The sequence below is a fragment of the Zonotrichia leucophrys genome, chromosome 2 (assembly GCF_028769735.1).
Source record: "Zonotrichia leucophrys gambelii isolate GWCS_2022_RI chromosome 2, RI_Zleu_2.0, whole genome shotgun sequence".
Lineage (NCBI taxonomy): Eukaryota > Metazoa > Chordata > Aves > Passeriformes > Passerellidae > Zonotrichia > Zonotrichia leucophrys.
Genome location: NC_088171.1, coordinates 115,314,790 through 115,336,445, shown reverse-complemented (window position 1 = coordinate 115,336,445; position 21,656 = coordinate 115,314,790). Strand labels below are relative to the sequence as shown.

Sequence of the window (21,656 nt, the reverse complement as noted above, 5' to 3'; positions counted from 1 at the left end):
ATCACATGGGCTGACTACAATGTCTGAGGCTTCAGCACATCTCCCTTTGGGAAGTTAGGACATGCAACTCCACATATTGAAAGGCTTCCCCTGGAAAGAGTAAATATATTTCTTGACTTGTTGCACAAACCCAGTTTTCTGAGTCTTGTAGCAGCACATAAACAGCTTCCTGTCCAATCTCTCCTATATCCACAAGATCTTGGGCAGGAACAGGAGAAAAGGATTCCTGTACTGACTTTCTCTAACACGAACATTTTAACTAAAAATTACCTTTTCTCCCTCAAGTCTGCCCTCTTTGATACAGCACCAGGTATCAAAACACAAACTAAAGTTCTAAGTCCTAATACTTGAAGGAACTAAACCAGAAACAACTTCAAAATGCCAACACAAAAGGCATCTAAATTAACCTTTTTTTTTTTTGTCCATAGCTTGCAAACAGAATGTTTATGAGAAGACTCTTATCTTGATTTACATAACTTGCAAGTTGATGGAAAATTCATTACATTCTTCTGTGTAAGTTATTCCATGATTAATTATCCTAATTTAACTACCTTTGCTTTCAGGTCTACAGTGACACAAAAGATTAAGATAAAATTAAAGGCTTCATACAATTATTTTCTCCAAGTTTGTTTAAACCTCTTATACAGTAGATTACTCTATCTGTAAGAGCCAAGAATTTGTCTATTCCTTCAGTTTACCAGCACTCTTCCCAGAGTTTCCAGTTTAGGTATGTAATACCAGGCCAAGTCACTGGTGCTGTGCAGCTACACACACAGGGCAGCAGCTGCTGAGGAAGAGCAAACCTAGACAAGGCCAAGTGAGAGATTTCATGTTTTAGCATCTCCCAATGAACAACAACAATAACTGGCAAGCTTCCATATTAATTTGTTTATTTTGCTGATGGGGATGTACGTTCTCAGGAAAGCAAAAAAATTCAGTGCTGTGGCCCTTTTTGTCATATCAATACCATAAGGCCTCTTTTGGGTAGAGCGTGGTCTCACACGGGTCAGGAGGCTGGGGATATGGCATGGAACTGGACAGGGGGAATGCCAAGGGTCCCCAGCCCCAGCCTTGGCCCCACACTGATCAGGCTCCTGTGAGCTCCTGGGGTGGTGTTCAACATTTCACAGGGGAAGGAAGGTTGGGGTGCTGGAGCACATCCAGAGGAGGGCAACCATGCTGGTGAAGGGTCTGGAGCACAAGTCTTATGTGGAGCTGCTGAGGGAGCTGGGGCTGTTTAGTCTGGAGAAAAGAATGCCCATGGGGGACCTCACTGCTGCCTACAACTACTGAGAAGAGGCTGCAGCCAGGTCAGGGTCAGTCTCCTCTACCCAACAAGAGGAAATGGCCTCAAGCTGTGTGAAGGAAGGTTTAGATTGAATAACAGAAAAAATTTGTCACCCAAAGAGCTGTCAAGCACTGAAACAGTCTGCCCAAGGAAGTGATGGAGTCACCATATCTCTGTGTAGATGTGGTGCTCAGGGACATGCTTTAGTGGTGGACTCAGTTGGCAATGTTAGGTTAATGGCTGGACTCAATGACCTTGGAGGTTCTTTTCAAAACTAAATGACTCCATGATTCTCAGGTGAACATCTTAACAGCCTGATGGAAAGGAAAATGCTCCCATCCATGTTGGAGAGCAACAGTGCTTCCGCCAGTGAGGAAGCTTTCTAGCCATGGAGGATAATTTTTGAGGAATAAAGCTTTAAGTTATTAATAAGAATGAAATCGCTTGACCTAGATTTTCTCCAGCTTAAAATAAAGCATATACACACATGACACAGCCTTCCTCTACAAACATAAACATATTGCACTCATCATACAGCAGAGCACATCAGATATTTCACAGTGATAAGAAAAAAAGGCTTTTTGTGCTCCTCCCTAACCCAGCTTTGTCTTAAGAACGTGAATACAGATGATGTTTGATTAAAACAGAAACCTGAACCCCAAGTTCCATGTATTTACTTTTCAAAAGCATTTTACAATTTGATTTTCTTCTTGCCTGCTGTGATAATTGATGAAAACTACACAGGGATTAAAATGAGCACAGGTGCGTGTCTACATAGTTCAAAGAGATTTGATCTTGAATGAAAATAACAATAATAATAGAAAAAAGCTTGAGTATTTTTAGGAGTGGATTTAACATAGCCTAACCAAACAAGCCTAGATTAAAAGTAGGATTTTACAGCCCAGATTTCATGTTACTGAAATTTAAAATGTGCGTTTCATAATGTATCACAAATTTTTGAGAGCAGTACCTGATTTACTTGTATTTACAGCCCTCCATATCACACAGAGCAGATCCAGAGAAGAAATCAGGCATTACAAATGGTAAAGAGAACTAAAATACAATACAAGGACATGTGTTTCAAAAGACATTTGGCACTAAATCAACCTTATTTTTAAATTTGTGAGAGGTAAAATGAAAGTCTACGAGCTTTCTGCCAATACACAAATCAGCACAAAACCCATGCTTATTTTCTTTGCCAAATTTATCCTGCTACAGCTGAATCACAACTTCCTTGCACCCATGAGGTCAGGAACCATTTGAAAAGAAATGCACAATACGGCTAATCTTTGTGTCAGCTCATCATACCTAATGCAAAAAACATTATTTTCCCCATTTTTCTGTCCCAGCTTCCTCCAGAAAAGCTAACTACTATGTTGCTAATCCCAAATTTGTTGCACTACTTTGTTAAACAGATTTAAAAGACAAATGCACACAAATCACACAGGATAAAGAATTTATTCTGTGGTCAAGGCTTACTGCTGAGCTTCTATTAAGAATTGGGGGAAAAAAAAAAAAAACAAACCAACAGCAATCAATTGTATAGAAAACAAATTTATATGTCTCAAAGGAAGACTCCATACTTATACAGACATTTTTTCACAACAGCTGCTTTCTTTCCTAAACTACCTAAAACACCATATCTACAATAACATGTATTCAATCTTCTTTCTGAAGCAGAATCCAATATATTTTTAGGCCTCTGAAAAAATAACAGCAGGAGATTACAAATATATGGATCAGAGATGGAAGAATTCCCTATCCTCCCTTCTCTCCCCATGCAGGGGGAGCAAGCTCCTGACTGCATCATATGGGACACAAGAGCTAATCAGCATTTCCTCCCAACAGGCTTAATTTTCACTTAAGCACCTTTTTGAGAATGAGGGAGCACTGGCAATCATTTCCCAGAAACACATCAGTGAAATTGTCAACATCGGAAATTTTCCCCAGTGGCCCCCTACAACTTTATTTACCTCCATACATTTTCCTGTACGCCTTAGCCACAGATTTATACTTTTGTAGCACCCAAATATAAACTAACTCCCTGACAGATATGTTACTGACTTACTGGCTTTTAAACCCCTGAAATTTTGACTTTATATTTTCACACAACCCTCAGAGGACCCACCAGGGTCCAGTTTTGCAATAGACTGGTAAAGAAACCAATTAAGACATGAAAAACTGAAAAATAAAAAAAATTAACCCACCACAAACACATGCTTCTAGTATGTTTTCTTTAATCAAAAACCCATCATATGCCATTACTACACAATTCAAAACTATTTCTTTTAAATCTGTTAGCACACTAAGAAACTAATTTTCCTCTTGCTTAAATCATCTTGTATGCTTGCTATTGATTTAACTTATAAAGACAGATGATTTAAATAGCTCCCTAAATGCAAAACTTTCAAGGATAAACAAAACACTGCGTAACGAGAAAATAGTCTTTTACCAACTTGTCAATTAAACATATTGCTATACAAATTTAGTCACAAGATCTTGACCTGGCCAATATTAAATCTTAGATGCAGTTCAACTTCTGCACACCACATTTAAGACTGCAAAGATCATAAAAGTACAAAAAACAAGGCCACTAAAAAAGTGAACAATTATTTTTCACATTTCACAAAATTCTGCAGGTCAGGTCAAGCCCTGAAGAAGACAAACACTGGTTTGGGGTTTTTTTTTTCAAATTATAGCATATAATTCTGTACATAAGAAACCATATATATTTACTATAGAGTTTGAAAGTAACAAAGAGGGGACTAATGCATGCATTGAAAAACACTTAAGACTTCAAATCCAAAATAATTTAGGCACTTTAAAGTAACCTAAATATAAAATTGCTGTCATTTAGTTTTAATTAACACATAACCAATTTGTTTTCTGCATGAATTTGCATAGCACATGGCTAATTACTACCTTGTGAAGAGTCTGAGTGGGGGGAAGGCATAAATCTTTACACAGTTCATCCACAATAAAAACCAAAATACCACAGTGAGAGCCTTTTTTTTTTTTTTTGTGACAGCAAGTATAAATAAAAACATGCTTTTTAAGACACAGGCAACTAAACAGGAATAAGGCTGTAAAGTGAATCAGTGCAGGAAACCCAGGATTAAGGCTGAAACTTTATTCTAATCCTTGTGTTCACAGAAGGAGCAGTCACCAGGCAGCATGTGGTCTGGGCATGCACCTGCAATACACAGGCAGGATTTAAAAGTACTTACAAAGAGATCACGTTTTCTCTGAGAAAAGTTTCTTTTTGGATTAGGAAGTGGTGTTTTTTTGGTGCCTTCTCCAAAAAACAAACAATAACCACACATGTCAGCTTGTCAGTGATTTTGCCAGAATGATAGCCTGGATGTGACACATGCACAACTCATCACTCCTGGGGATTGACTTGACAGTAAGAAAAAGCTCAACAAAAGACAAAAAAACCCCGAAACAAAAACCCCCTTGCTGTGAACATATTAAACAGTTCAAATTGACAGCCATACCACACTACCACTCTGTGAACTTTGCATCACCTTTATGTAAATTCCTGTATTAACTGATGAAGTCTACCCACTTGGTAAAGGTCACAACAAACTGAGGAGCAGAGGAAGAATCCTTCAAACACAATGGAATTCCCCTTACAATTAAATAAAATTATCATTATCTGGTGCTGCAAAATGACTAGTAAAAGAACAAGGCAAATCTTTAAATATCATCTCCTTTTGCCTCACACAACCTTTTCTGATACTTTTGTACTGCTACATTAGGCGCTGCAGGAAGAACCTTCCAGCTGGGCTTGGCACCTCAGGAATTCCAGCTGTCTCTATCTGGGAGCTCTTCTGGTGCACCTGGGAGCTAAATGAACATTCTCCAGCCCACAGATCCATTTTGTATCATGGAAAGACTGGGTCACTACTAAAAAGTGCATGGGGAGAGGTTTCTAAATCCTGTGATTCTAAGTTTAGCATAGAGTACAACAAAAAGAGCCAGAGACAAATATACTTTCCAGTGTGGCCACTTTGGGAAGCATCTGTTTGCCTCTGAGATTGAAGCTACTCCTTTCAGTCCTAAGTCATTTTGTTACAAAAGTTTAAATACTAACAGAGCAAGAGATATTTTGCTTACATTTGGCTCTGTTTCTCTTGAAGTGGAGTAAAACTGAATTTGGTGAACAATACCCATAAACTGGGTTCAACTCCTACTCCATTAGCCAAATATTGACAGTAATAAAACCACAATTCAACACTGTGAAGTGGAAATGCTTGGAGGTTACTTTCCGACCCTTTCCCTCAAGCATTCATGACAAGCTGATTGCAATCAGGAGTGGTTTCATACCACTTCACACTCTACCACCAGGCTCTTCTATTGCCCGAAGAGTCAGCTGCAGTCCAGCAACAAACAGGTATCACACAGCAAGGGACACCTCACTTATTCCCATACACCATATGGATGCTTGTTTACTTGAAATCAAGCTACAGGATCACAGCACTAAGCAAACAAAGAATTTCATGGCATTCATTATTATTTTAAAGCTCTCAGACATCAGCTGCCATATCTGACTATGAAGAAACCGTCAGAGGCAAGTTAACAAGCTCCTAAAAACTGGAAGTCACTGAGCCGATACTGAAAGATACTTGGAGAAATAAAATAACATTTCAGTTTCAAACTGTAAACAGTTATGTTGACATAATTAAGATATGCAAATAAGGGTAAACAAAAAGGAAGGGAAAAAAATCTTAAAAAGCTATGACTATATCTGCAACCATTTTCCTATTTATAAAGCCACAGCCTTGACTGACAATCAAGTACTAATACTAATCGTTATTTAAAAGTTCATGGTAATTATATAACTTATCCTTTTAAACAGTTTACTGTATTAAATACTAAATAGCTTTATCCTGCATAAAATCAAGCCAAGATACTACAGAGCCCCTACATGGCAATTCTCAGTTTTTCCTTTCAAAAGCAAACTCATTATGTTCTCTAAAGAGAATAAAGTCTCTAAAAGAAGACTAAATTCTTTCTTTCTTTCTCAAAGGCAGGCTCTGAAGAGATTGCATAAAAAGAGATTTTATTCTTGGCTCAAATATGAACATTTGGGAATCACTACTTTTGAGAAAGGACTCACCCACTTAAAGGCAGAAGAATTTATTTTGAAAAGTGGTGTGAAATTTCAGGGGGGAAAAAAAAAAAACAACACATGTATTTTGCACTTCCCAGCTTTTGGTACTTTTCCAGTTAAGACAAAAATCTCAAAACAACCTCTTCCCCATATAACTGTTTTCTCATAGATGCCGCCAAGCTATCTTATACCACCAGCAAGAATATCTATAAGAAAGTAACTATTTCCAGACAATCCAACTAAGAGGACTGACAGCAAGATAGAAGTAAGAGCACTTCAGATATTTTAGGAGAGAACCTGGGAGAGGGACCTGGGGAATACGTTTCACTGGATGCCCACCTCAGTCTGCCTTGTCACCAGTCTGTTCAGCACCCTTCAGAAGATGTGGAAGAGCAATGCTGCAGCTCAGAATTCATGGACAACCTCTCCAAGCACAGGGCAGGGCAAGAGTTTGAGCCCAGCCCACCTGCTAAGGACTACATTCCTACCATAGCTAACAGTCCTCAGAGGAGCATCCTTTGGATACAGACCATGTACTGGAACTGCTTCCCCAAATTCAGTCCAAACCAGCTGCAGAAAGGGAAAGCTCATCTAGAAAATTAGATCATTTAAGACTTAAAAAAAAAATATTATTTGTATGTGGACGCATGTGGACACCATCCTGTTACAGAAAGAATGCCAAGGGATTGAGAAGAGGATTCAGTCTTCTGTCTCCAAGATGACTCAAGATCACCTGCAGTCATCCACATGACATTTCTCGACTGTTGAGGAATGTTGCAGATCCCACAGTTAATGGAGCACATCAGAAACCAGATCAACTCCTTTTCCCCATCTCATGCATGCATGCTTTCCTGGACTTTCCTGGAAACGTTCTTTTGTGTATTCTCATCCTGTTTAATGTGAAGGATTTATTATTTCTCTCTATCTAAGATGCAAAATCTCAACTATGACCTGTGAGTGCTCTGCATGGCTGAATTCCTGGCACAGCATCCAAGGAATCATCTGTCATTCTCCTGTCAAGTGCCTGTCACAGCACTAGAGACACCAAGGGATCCAGCAGGGATGGCCAGGTAGATCCTGTGTTCCAACCCAGAGGCCAGCCATGCCCTAACCCAGGAGAGAGGCAGGGCAGGCCATGTCCCATGGGTTCCTGCAGGAAGCCTGAACTTGGGGCACAGGAGGGAGGCTCTGTGCTTTCCAGGAGCTGCTCTTCCCAAGATCACTGGGAAGCACAGCTGCAAGGTGCACCCTGCTGCCAGGACAGGCCCAGCACGTGCATCCTGCCTTCAAGATGGAAAAGAGGACTGAGGAATGACTCTGCCCAAGCAGGCCCTTGGCCCCTGCCTGGCTGCAGATGTGTTTCCATGAGCTGCCTTTACAGCAAGAATGGGAAAAAATGGCGTCAGATGGTGGCTATTTTGATAACTACCCACCTATCACAAGTACCAGTCTCCAGCTAGAATTAATGTACCAAGCACCAGTTCATCTTTTCCCTTTTTATTTAAATATCCACACCCTGGAATGTACATAGGAGTAAATTAAGGCACTTGTATTATATAGGTCATGTCCTGGCCTGTTCATCTACATACATTAGCATACAGGTAAAAGTACAACAGACATCAAAAATGAAGCATTAATGGTTAGCTCAAATACACATCCTAGGCACTGTTAGAAGGGGGGAAGAAAAGCAACTAAAAAAATTTAAGACAACAGAAAAGTAACAACAGAGACAGTAAGGCGGTACTTCATTTGAATCTTTTTCCAAATAAAATTTTCCCTTGTGAACACTTAGATGTATTTTATTAGTAAACAACATAATAAACCAGACATCTTAATTTTATTTCACTTTACATTTTGTACATAGGCTGAAGACCAAATACATAAATCAAGATAACTCTGATCTGTCTTGAAATGTGCTTTTAAATAATCTGAAAATTATGTACATGATTTCCCTGTAGAATACATCTCTTTTCATGAGAACATATCACCTTTTTTCCCGAGTCAGAATAGAATTGGTTAAAACAAAAACCACCATGTAATTCAGAACACATAAGCAGGTATGTTCCGTAATTTCCCATCAAGGAAAGTTCTCCTACACTTTAAGCTCCCAAAGTCTGTGAATTTGTGATCAGAGATATCACAATATTTTTAAAAAAAGAGAAACTGGGCAACAACTCAATGGCACTCTCCTTCCACTGTCAGAAGCCTTTAGAGGTACCAAGCACAGAAGCCACAACTAACAATTGTAATTCCCTCCTTCATATCCAAGCTCTGCCTCTTCTTTACCCTTGGAGAACACTCACTGTAGGTGCCAGTGAAGCTTACAGGGCAGTGACCACAGAGTTTCTGACATTCCCATTTACACTTCTATTAACTGCCATGTCAATGAGTTAGTTGATCATGGAAAAAAATTGTAAGATCTGTTCAACTTGGTGAACAAGACAGACCTCACCTCAGTTCTGTTTATCTTGTTGTCAGTTTATCTTGTTGTCACAGTCTTAGCGATTATGAAAAAGGGAGTTCTGACACTGACTTGAGAAAAATCCCAGCCTAGGAAAAATCCCTGCATTTCTGTGTAACTCTGCAAAACAACTTCAAAGAAGGAAAGAAAGAAAGAATTTGTGCCCATGTGACTGTTCTATAGAAGAACAAGAGGCCATTATCTCCACCCCAACATATGAGTTATTCTAATAACACTTCAAGTGAATTTGAGGAGTTTGGTATTCTATATATTGCCTATTAAGAAGAGAAAGGTCTTAAGGAAACTGTGGAAAACCCATAGCTGCAACTCCAGAACTATAATGCAAAAGGACTATATGGAGGACTATTTTATTGCTTCTTTCAGCTCAGTATGTTATGGTACTAAATTACAGTTCATTGAAGCCAGACTTCATGGAGATTGTCTCTTCTGCCTGGTTCAATGTCAAGAGCAGCTGACATAATTTTCAAATATAAAAACATGGCTTTCACAATTTACACTAGGCTGAATGAAGTATTCCATGAAAGCAAATCACACTGATTAAGGAACAGGTTTTGTTGCTTCTCATTAGAAGTTCAGCTTTAAATTAGTACAAGTTCAAGACATGGGAAAGACGTAGGAGAAAGACTGGAACCTCACAGCAGGCAACTTCACATCAGACAGTGTCTGTATCCCAGCTACCATAACACAAGCTGCCTCCTTCCTTCATGCCCAGCTCACACAGCAATTCCCTCAGCCTTGAACCTGCAGCAACATGTGACAGCCTCTGCCCTGCAGAGCTGCAGTACTAACCACGTCCACTGCAAGGCTTTTTGGATAGCAGTCTCTGTCCTTCCAGTCTTCACCTTGCTGTCCCAGCTCAGCTGCAGCACCTACAGGGAACAGCATTTTCAGGGAAAGTGTTCTGGGCACACAGCAGACTGGAACAAAGAGTGAGCATGGATCTGTCAGGTGGGCAGCTCCTCTACTCAGCATCTGTGCTGATCCCCTCTGAGCAAAATATACACCACCATCCTGCTATTCACCAGGAAAGCAAGCCCTCCTGTCACTAGCAGCACTTGATTAGCCTTGACCACAATAGCAGCACAGGAGGCAAATACTCCTCTGTGCTCTCTGGCTCAGCAGCACAGCCCACACAATCCAGCAATATATACATAGGAGGTGGAGGGTGAGGATCTGATTTCATACTGGGGCAAGGCACCTTGTAAAAAAATCTTTTCAGCAACTGTCACCCAGAAGTAATATGGAAATCAAATTAGCTGACTGCAACAATCTAAACAGCATCATTTGGTACATTCATAGAGGTTCTTGGATAATGAAAGTTTAGAAGGAAAAATCCTATATTTTATTAAATTCAGCATAGATGGAGGCCAGGGCCTCTCCCTACAGCTTTTGCCTACTGCATTTTAGGGCAAGTAATGAAAATATTAATGCAGCTTAGCCAGCAAAGCACAAGTTAATTCAGCTTCTATCTCTCCAAAGCCTATAATTCTCTGGTCTAGTCTTCATGATGAGCACTTAAAAATGTTTCAGATATAAGATGAACATCCATATAATCATCTCTGCACATGCCTGTTTATGAGAGGTATGGATGCTACCCCACAAGGCACTGCAGAGCACACAGTTCTGTTCCCAGGCACTGGAAGCACAAGCAGCTGTACTTGCAAGGTTGGGATATAAAAAGGAAGCCCAGGAAATGACATGAAGGTTTCACCAGGACACTATGGCTAAGCCAGTCATGAGGACACAGCTGTTCACAGCTGCACACACATGGAAGCCCAGCATGAGCTATAAAGTTGACACAGCATGGGCTGTGGGGACAGAAGGGGGACAGAAGCAATGCAGGACACCAACAGAGGGAACGTCAAGCAAAATTCAAGAGCTGCTTAAGATGTGAGGTGCCAGTGGAAGCCAGGGAGGCCACCATACCCCTAATTCTCCATATAATGCTCAGAAGGGGTCTTCCAGCACAGTCCTGTACCAATGCTTTTAGCCCAGTGTCTGATTTCTCACTCTTCGGCAGATAAGCCCTTACCTCCTGGTGTTAACGGAGGCCGCCTTATTTTTTCATTCACCTGCAGCATTTACTCATAAAATTTTTCTTCATCCTTGATCCCTCCAGCCTGCATAATAATACAGGTGATCAAGAATAGTAGGCCACTGACTCAATTTTGCATTTTTATTGCATTTGGGAGAAAGTCTGCTGCAATAATCTTGTACTAGCTCATCAGCATCTCTTTTCTTTAGTGTATATATTCTGGATAAAGCCCATGCAGACAAACTAGCAGGGTGATATTTCACATAATTCTTTGTCTTCCTAGCCCAATCTCTGATTTAACTCATATTTGCTGCCAGTTTCCAGGTTCCTAGGTCAGGAGATGGTGTTTCACACAACTGTCTAGTGTGCCAGGATGGATGGCTCCACAGCTGGGCCACAGCATCAGAACAGCACCAAGGTGTTTTAGCAATAAACAGTGCCAAAAAATAAAATCAGAAAGGCCAAGGAGCAGTTCATTGTCCCACCTCTCAGAACTACAAAATACCCATTTAAAATTCCGCTTCCAAATGTGAAGAAGCTTCCAGAAGGGCATGTAGCAAATTATTGCCCTGGATACTACCAATTTTACATTTGCTGAGTGAAAACCATTTGTTTATTTGTGTGCATTTCTGCAATTGCACTTTTCATTCATTAAGATGAGAAATTGCTTTTTTAATGCAATCTGCCACTATTCAGATAGCAAAACAAAGTAATGTCTGGTGGCAGGCTTGCTGTTTTTGGCTTTAGAAGGGTGGGGGGTTTTTTCCCTCTCTTCCTGTGAGAGGAAAGCTTTTCCCAAAGGATTCAAGCAATTTCATAAAACAAATGTAAAAACAAAGACACTTTTGTTTAAGGACTGAAGGGTTTGTTTTGGTTTAAGGGAGATTGAGAGGAAAGGAAGAGAGAAATGATACTGATCATCTTTCAATTAACAGGGGGGAAAAAAAGCTCTCAGTCCTAAAAGAAATGCTAGCACAAACTTGCTATAAGAAAGAGGCCATCAGAAAAAAAAAATCAAAATTTATTTTTTAAATAAATAAATGTATTTTAGTCACAAGTGAACACCTCAAATGACTACCACAAAGATCAGAGGAAAACAACATTGTGTACAACAGAGGAAAAGAACATTGTGTACTCCTATATGGTGTGCTTCATTAGAGTCAGTGTCTCTTTTTCCTCACAGTCTATCAAACAGAAAGAAAGGGGCACAAGGGGGAAAGACCTGTAGTTTTAAATACATAAAGATTTGAGGAATTCACTTCACCTAGAAGTTCTGAAGCTCAGCCTAATAAGCAAAATTTCATTTGCATGGAATAGGACCCAATATTACAACAGGAGTAAACCCCAAACTTGCACAGAAAACAGTGCAAGACAGCACAGCAGCAATAAATAAAGACAAAATTAACTAGAACACCTGAAATCCTTCAGTAAAGCACGTATGGAGGCCTTGCAGGAAATATGAATAAGCAGGCCTTCCTATCTGCAATGCTCCCCAAACATTTGTACAAACACACTGCAAAAATCACACATTATGGAACTGCAATTCTAGTTTCTGATTAGCAGATATTAATTAATAAAATTAACTGATTTATCAGTAAGTCCCTAATATTGTATCAAGTTTTACTATGTAGAGAGACTATCACAAGTGATCTTCAGTGACAAAACAACATCTATCCAAATGGAGCAAAAGCAAACCATGAAGTTCCATTCACACTACCTACCATTTAAATTCATTCAGGATTGACACTCACTGCAATTATCACTGAACACCCAAACTAACACATTGGGACAACCCAACAGTAATAAAATTCAGCAATATTGCAGCTCAGAAAGGCAAAACAACACAGATAATATGAATCTAAATATTAAATGCAATTAAATACAACATGCACATAGAATGGGTCATGTTACTTATTGTATTTACATGAGCAATTTACAAATGTTAGTAATAAATATGCAATTTTCAAAATGTAATCTTGAAGTATGTGGCTGCATGCGACAAAAGTGACACAAGGTTCTTAAGCAGGATTTTAAAAATGGTCCAAACCCACTGGAGTTAGACAGGAAGACAAATAACAGATTGACAAACACCACAGCAACATTAAGTTTTATATATACAAAATAAAGTAAAATAAAATTCATATTATCATCATCACCATCATCTCAAAAGTGTTCTACCCACCCAAGCATTACTTAAATGATTCTCCTCCATCCTGATTCAAACTGCATATATCTACATATGCACTTGCATACATGAGAAACAGCTTCCTTGTGGTTGCCTGACCTCCCAAATAGCAGCACGCACAGATTAACTTGTCAAATGGAGACAACATACAAAGGTCATTACAAATCCAAAGGTCTGGGTCCACTCATGAATTTGGGTAGTTACTTAAAACAGACTTGTCTAGTAACGTGGAGAGGCACTGGATGAAGACGACAACTCAGACAATACTCAACTCAATTACTATCTTCCCTGTCCAGTACATTCTTAAAACATTTCCTCCCATTTCTTAATGCAGACTTTTCCAAGACCTCAAATTTTAACAGGAAATTATTTGAGTGATTTTTGTTTTTAAAGAACACAGCAAAGCATCAAGAGACAAGTGCTTTGCTCTTTAATTTGGTAAAGACTGTTTGAATTTAGGTTGAATCTCTCCCTTGTAAATGTGAAACAACTTTTCCACCACATTCATTAATATTTGGGACTTGAAGGCTGTCAAATGAAAGATGTTATAATGCCCACCACAGCCCTAGTCTTATCTTTTTTAACTATACTTTTATTGCATAATAGGGCAATAGCAGTAAATGAAAAATAACAGTACGCAAACAGCCTAATAATGCATGCTAAAAGCTACCAGGACAACACATTCAATTTTCCCTGGGATTGTCTAATTATTCTTCTGATGGCTCAACACAATCTTTTCACAATTGCTTCCTATGGGGCATGCTGACACATTGAGTTCATTACATAGCTCCTCTTTAAAGCAAAAAATACACAGGCATTTAGGGCAAACACTTAAAATTCAATAGTTCAGATTTTAATAAACTACATTGGAAGGGAGTTTGCAACTGGATTATTTCTAAGGCAGTAAGACACCCGCCTTATAAATTCAAAACAAATAGTCATAAAGCAATATCAAGATATTCATCTTGCTTTGATGTACAAACAAACTCAAAGCACCTTATTTTTTCAATGGTTCTTCTCAGAATACATTCACACAGGTGACATATTCTTTTTTTCTTTTTGAAGTCATCTCAAAGCTTCCAGAAGTTTCACTGGGCATACACAGACCAGCCACAAGACAGTTTATAAACCAAGAGAGACTGACACTATGGCAAATATCAAACAAAGTCAACACAGCATTGCCATCTTTACACTTCCAATGGGGCACACTCTTTTCTTCACTGTGAGCCAGTCAAGTCCTCAGCACTGTCACTAGAGGAAGTGTGTCTCAACAGGCACACCTCATACCCCAATTGCTTCCCAGGGGTCAGGGTGCATTGGCCTTGGCACAGCTCAGCACCAACACCTGGTCAGGTACTGCAAAGCGAAGCCGCAGACAAGCACACAAACCCCAGCTGAGAGCCCCCACCAGGGGTTTTCAACAGCTCTGCACTTCATCCACCCCACGAGGCTCTGCCCAAGCCTCTCCCCAGGCAGCCCCCTACTCCCAGGAGCACAGCCCCCAACAAGAGGATGCAGCAGTGCCATGGAACACTCGCAACACCAGAGAGTATGAAATAAGGCAGAGGATAAACACAGGCACTCATTTGACAGGAGAACCCTTTTATTTATTTATGGGTGCAAGTCAGCCAACCTGACCTCCAGCCTGCATGTCCATTTATGCATTTTCTGTCCCACATATATTAATTTGTGGTTATCTTAAATATTTTATGAGTTAAGCTTCATTCCACTCCATTATGCACTGAAAAGAGAACAAAACAGCTACTAATGTCACAGATAAGTGTTTTTACTTGCTATAAATTCCATCCACCATCATGTGACTAGACAACACATGCTCCCCAAAAATAAGTGCTTCTGCTCATCACACCTCCTTTATTGAAGTAAAGTACTATTTCTGTTGATTAACTGTGAACACCAAAGCATAAAATGTGGCGGATTCAGTTACCTGAACTGCTCCATTCCTGAACAGTCACATGCAAACTTCAATACTTAGCTGGGATTCAGGATACATACAGCTAGGAAGGCATCCAAAATCTCACAGTAAGGAAACTCCTTTCAAATCCCCCACGTGCATTATTCTGGTACTCATCCATCAAATTACCCTTCCGTACACCAAGTTTTTAACCCAAAATCACAGATGAATCTTCAGTTTATGACCCTTCCTCTCCTCCAAGAATTTGCCCCAGGGAACTTCTAAGCAGCTGCTATCTCCCATCTCTGCCATTACTAAGACACAAAAGCCAGAGTAGTTTAAGTTTTGGTCTCTCATCTGACTCCAGACTGTTCACACTACATGATCTTTCTAGTTTGGATGTCCATCCACATGTTCCACTAGGATTTAATATTTTCTGTACTTAAGTGTCCAGAACTATGTAAAGTATTTGACACAAAGTCACCCTAATGCCTTGCCTAATGCCTTGTCTATCTTCACTGAGCTCTTCCAGAGCAGCACGTTTCTCTCATTTCATGGTCAGTATCAAACAAGAGTCATCCCTGTCCATGGCTGTCAGGCCTTTTCCTCCAAACCTGCTTTAAGGGATGACTTGCCAGCTGATAGCAGATGTGTTGTTAATAATCACTCAGTAAATAACTCTGCTTTTAGAGCTATTCAACTTCCTGACATTCCTATTGTTTCAGTCATCACAGACATTCAATTCTTCCTGTGCAATAATCCAACCCACCTCGGTGCTGACTACCAACTTTGCCTCATCAGCAATTGTCCTTCTCATACAGTTATTTCAGCCAGTATGGTGAAGCAAAGAGACCAGCTCTCCACTAACTGATGCAGAGCATGAATAATTGCTTTATGAGGCAGGCAAACTCATAATTTCTCCTTCAGGAGACACCTTTAGCTAAGCCTCACATTTCCAATTTAGTTATTTTTGGTGTATATACATGGAACTGAAGCCTTCTGCTCCTATTGTCTAGGACATTCAGTATTTAGCCAGTAATAATATGACTTTAGTCTCCCATGACCTAATTGTGGCAAATACATGATGCTCTTTATCCTGTTTTCCACTTAGCTTTATATACTTAATTACTTTTTCCATTCCAAATTTATTCTAAATCCTTAAATTCTATTGTGACCAGAGTAAAAGGTGTGAAGATATCCTTCTCTTTTTAAAAGAAATTGAACTATACATCTTTTGCTATCTTGCTATCACAACTGCTACCTTCAGCCTAACCCAATAACACCCAATTCTATTTTTTAACCTGGCTCCAATGCCCTGCCCCAGCTCTTTCAGAGCACAAAAGCAGAAACCCCCTGACTTAGTTTGACTGGGAACAGACACAAGACATTTATTCCAGTCATTTCCATGTAGCACCCTATCTTTCTCCCATATTCAATCCTCATGCATATCTAAAACTAAACAACTAAAACAAGAAGTGCTAATTTTAGAGGCATCAAGCACTTTTCATACAGCCTGGTCCTCACAACATAATTGCCAAATTCTCTTCTGCTCTTTTTCTTTTTTTTTTTCCCTCTCTTCATCTTAAATTTCTTCATCCTCTAGCTTTTGGCAGTTCACATGCTATCCCTGCAGTTTCTGCTCTCCAACAATCAATCCCCTCCTTTACTTCACTCCTTTTAGGTTTTTTGGTAACTTGCAGTATCTTATTCTCACAGCAAGGTCCCCAGCCCAACTTGGCAAGCTTTTGCTTCTCCTTAAAATGCAGTTTCCAAGCAGCTATTGTACCTTACACTTAAGACAGTCCAAGCTTTTCTCTTTTTTACAATTTAAACCTCCAACTCCTACAGGCCTTTAGCTCCATGGATAACACAAACTAGTTCTTCTAACTTCTCAGAACTTGCCCTACTGAAATAAAGCTTCCTTGAAAGAAAAACACTTTGTAGTTGACATATGCTTACCCTTCAGTTTAATTCAAAATTATTAATTTGTGGCTGATCAACACATGTGCTTAAGGCCTTATGGGAGGGAGCCGTAATCTAGCAGAAGAAAACAAAACACACTGTTAGCCAGTGAGAGACCAGAGATGTTCCAGAATTCAAAGATACACCGTCTAGTTCTGGGCAGGCTGTAAACATAAGCCTTTATTTACTCTGCATTCCACTACAATTAATGGCCAAAATCTACCCTATGATAATTCAGAGTACTGACTTCTAACTTAGCTAGTCAGCACTGGGAAACATACTTACAAAAGCACACTTGAGAAACACCTTCCCTTTACACACTAGCACACTATCCAAAATGAGCTCTGTAGCTCTGAGCAATCAAAACTTATTTGCAAAGTTGTGTCCTACAATTTGAGTCAGTTTTGCCTTGCTAAATTAACCTTAGACATCTAGATTTTGAAAGAGAAGCAGGAACCTTTAAGAGAAAACCATCTGCTACCCAGTGGAAGACTGCACCTATATTAAATGCACGAACAACTGGATCTTCAGCATGGTCACCACAAGCCTAAGAGGGGCAGACAAGGAAGGTGAAGGTGGCCAGCTGCTACAACACAACACAGAAAGAGCCTCTCCAGCAAAGTGACAGCAAATGATCTCCACAAGAACCTGGAAAACATGGTTAACTCTTAACTTTAGCTTGTGATACAATTTGCTTAACATGGATGCACGGGCATGAAGGCAGTCCAGGCCTTCTGGGCAGCAGAGTGAACTTGCTGGCACGGGCTATCAGTCCCATCGAGGCAGTAAATCACACTTAGCACCACATTCCTGGTGTGCCTGCACCTACACAGCAGAGCACAGGCACCTGCCTGCTGCCTCCTGAAAGCCAGAGGGGAAACTCCGTCCCGCAGCATGAAACAGCACCTGACATGCTAAGTTACCAACCCACATGAAATGGGGGCCCTGAGAGGGCACTCAGCTCTGTCAGCTCCAGCAGCCCCACAGCACGGCAAGGGCTGCCCACCATCCATGAGGGACTGATGGTGGTCCCTGCATCCACCTCCCCTGGCCACCAACACCATCGTGTTCATCTCCTCGTGGAGCACCTCCAGGCCGCCAGTGCCTTCTGCTCCCATGACCAGTCTCACCAATTTAAGCCAAGCCTTTCTGGGTGTTCTGCCACCCTCCAAACTGGGGAGCACGGCACTGGACACCTTGAAAAAGCAAGTCATTGTTAGCCATGCATGCGGAAACAGCATCCTACCTTTCACTCCAGAAGCACCTAAAAGTGTTTTATCCTGTTAATTCTAGGTCAGCTGAGCACACGTGTGGTATGGATTACACTGACCCTTTTGGAGCTCTCAACATTTTAAAATAAGTAGGACACTTAACGTTAGATGCCCATAAAGCTGTACACCACACACCAAGATCTGCCAGTAGGAAAAACTAAGGAATAGTTGCTTTATAAAGCACGGCTCTTATAGCACACAAGTACAAATGTGAAATAATTTATAAATGCCAAGTCTGACCCTGTACCACACTAAATCAATACAGGCGTTTTACAAAAAATGCCTGTATTGGATGAACTGAAGTGACCTTTGCAAAGCCACCCAACAAATCAGTACCAGATTTACAAACAGTGCAAGTATTTAGTACAGCTCAATACAGCTGAGTGATAAAAGGCGCTACATTAAAGATAAAAGTTGTCCTGATGTTTACAAAATGCAACAACATTGTCATTGCAAGTGCAAATAATATATTTCGTCCTTAAATACCTGAGTATCTAGAGACTTTAAACACGAGGAACAATCAACAAGCAAAGGACCATAAAATTCATGCTTAAAAAGTTAACACTACGATTCACTCGAGATGTTAATTTGCCAGTGCCAAGTCTTTGCAAGTTTTAACCTTCTTCTCTGCACTATCACCCGCCATACATGTTGGACCCTTAGACACAGATAATCCCATTGCTTTCCCTCCTTTCCACAGATGCCTGGCCTGAGCGAGGGAAGGAAGACGAGCAGGGAAAAAACCCAACGCGTTTAAGTAAATTACCTTTTGGAGCAGCCTCCTTCCCTCGCCCAGCTAAAGTTTTCCTGGGGTCAGATTAGCACTCCGAAAGGAGAGCAGGCGCCGGCAGGCCCCTTGGCAGGCGGTGCAGTGACAGACGCGGGGCAGACCCAGGGGAGGCAGCCATGTGCTCAGCCCCGCATCCCCCCGAACGGGCATCCCGGGAGGAAGTTCCCACTACGCTCCGACTCGGGGAAATAACTCGGAGGAGCCCAACAGCTATCGCTTCCAGCGGCTTTCTCCCGGGCCATACGCTTTCCCCTGCCATTTAGCGAGGCGTTCCAGACGAGCCAAACCGCCCTACCCGCTCCGCCGCGAACCCGCTCGCGGGCTGGGGGTCGGAGCCGCCGCCCGGGACCGGGGGGCGCAGCCGGCTCGGCCGGTGGGGCAGCGCCCGCGGCACCCCCCGCTCGGGGCTGCGCTCCATCCGCACCGGGAGCCGCCCGCCCGCCCGCTGACCCCTGGCAGCGTGGCTGGGCAGGGCAGGGCAGGGCTGGGCGGCTCCTGCTGCAGCCCCCGGCTGGGGGAGTCCCCGCCCGCCCCCGGGGCAGCGCGGCGCCCCAGCCCCGCTGCAGCCCCCTGGCCAGACACCCGCCGGGGCTGGCAGTGCGGGGTCCCGCCCGGCCCCGCTCCCGGGGCCGCCCCGAGCCAGCGCGGGAGCCGCGGGACGGAGCCACCCTCGGCCCCGAGCCCAGCCGCGCCTCGCCCTTACCGTGCTGGGCAGCGCGGCGCGGGAGCCCCCGGAGCGGAGCGAGGCGAAGCCGCGGAGAGCCGGAGGAGCCGGGGCCGAGGAAGGCACCGCCGCCGCCGCCGCGAGGAGAGGGCGGAGGGGGCGGAGAATCGGCGGCCGAGAGGAGGAGACGGGGGCGGGCAGGGCCCGGGCAGCCGCCCGCCCGCCGCGCAGCCAGCGCTTCCTCCCGACGCGCTGCTGTGCTGTGCTGTGCTGAGCCGTGCCGGGCCAGGCCAGGCCGTGCTGGGAGCCCGGGGCGGGCGCTGGGATCGCTCCGTGCCCGGCCCGCGGCGCACAAAGGGGACCCGGCGCTGCCGCCTTTGTTCGGGCGAGCGGCGCCGGGAGGGGAGGGCGGCGCGCTGGGCGCTTCTCCCGCACGGAGATTGCTCCTCCGGCACTGGCAGGCGCGGAACAACTTCACCGGAGTTAATTTGGGTCTGTGATGAAAACTCCTCCACCTGTGCCAAGCGCTGCTCGGCATCCAGCGCTAAAGTCAGCCTACGCGCGGTGCTTCAGCTGCCTGTTTATGCCTCAGGAGCTGACTGGTGACTCCGGTTAAATTAAGGGTGGGTTTTTATTGCACAGGGTAGATGGCATCGCGAAGATTGGTATCTTAGTATTCTGTGCTTGGCAGCAGCCAAGAAGCATTGAAAAACGAATTTCAGATATACCTTTTGCCCCATTGTCTGTGGTAGGTCACAGATTTTTCAAACGGAGCTACTCATATTGATCTATGTGACCAATTAACGTACCTTTCTTGAAGCTTTTTTTTTTTCTTTTACACCATATTTTAGTGCTCATCCTATAAATCTCCTCCAAGCTTACCGATTTAGTCATTCAGTTCAGGTACCTGAGGTTAATACATGCAGTCTTTTCACACCAGTTAAAACAGTAGAAGTGGGAGAATTTCCCCTCATTCGCATCTAACTTAGAAGAAACTGACAGAAATACCCTTCTATGAGGCCTTCTATGAAGGATAGTTAGACTTTAGTCCTTTGCATAGAGGTGGAACGAGCAGTCACTGTATATCCACAAGTGGACTCTTAAGAAGGCAGCAACAAAAGTAGACTACCCTAGGGTTGTTATAACCAGGAGTAAACTCTAAGCAGCCTCTTTTAAAAGGTCTTTTCACATAATGTTCATTAAGCCCCAGCAGTTAAAAGATCCCACCTGGGAGCTCTCACTATGCAGAGTTCTGCTTCCCAGACTGAGAGGGCAGAGCAGCACAGGGCTTTAGATGCTAAGTAGGCTTAGTACTAGGCCATGTTGCATTTTTGTGCTCCAAAGAAGCAGATGATTTATCAGTTCCCCTAGCTAATTAGCTAGAAATTTTCTGCATGGTCCATGAGGTATGTGAGGAAGGAGAGGAACTCATGGCGTGTGAGCTTTTCTGCATTATCCACACAGACTTTCTGCTTCCTGCACGCGTTAGCATAGCTGCATCAGAAAAAGGGAATTAAAAGTATGTGAATTTGAACCTTTACTCCTGTAGCTGTGTTGTGGGGGGAATAATTTTCTGTTTTATCTTAAAATTAAAAATTATGTGCTTGGGGGTAAAAAGTCTGAAAATGTAAAACAGTGTAGTAAACATGAAGAAGCCTGCCTAAGACATCAGTCAGCCTTAAATAAAGCCAGTGTGCTAGAGGTGTAAGACACATCCTAGGTGTTATTGAGATCTGCTTGCTGCCTTATGCACCAGGGCCAGAAGCCAACCATCAGCCCTGCAGTGTGTGCTGAATGGAGCCTCTGCCACCCAATGCCACAGTCATTTGTCACATGTCCAATCCACAGGCATCCCACCTCTTGTGGCCAACTTTCACAGGATGTGCATTGTGCCCCTCATTCTCTAGGCTGGATGTATGTAGTAAGGGGAGGAGGAAGTAAATGAACTGTT

General features: G+C 42.4%; 1 protein-coding gene across 1 annotated transcript in view; it reads right to left on the bottom strand.

Moving 5' to 3' along the window:
- LOC135442937 (uncharacterized) overlaps nt 1-21,656 on the bottom strand; it is a 219,744-nt gene that overhangs the window by 89,860 nt on the left and 108,228 nt on the right. Inside the window, exon 2 of the mRNA XM_064703210.1 lies at nt 19,745-20,260. Within this exon, the coding sequence (XP_064559280.1) occupies nt 19,745-20,260 (516 nt within the window). The remainder of the gene's footprint in view (nt 1-19,744; nt 20,261-21,656) is intronic.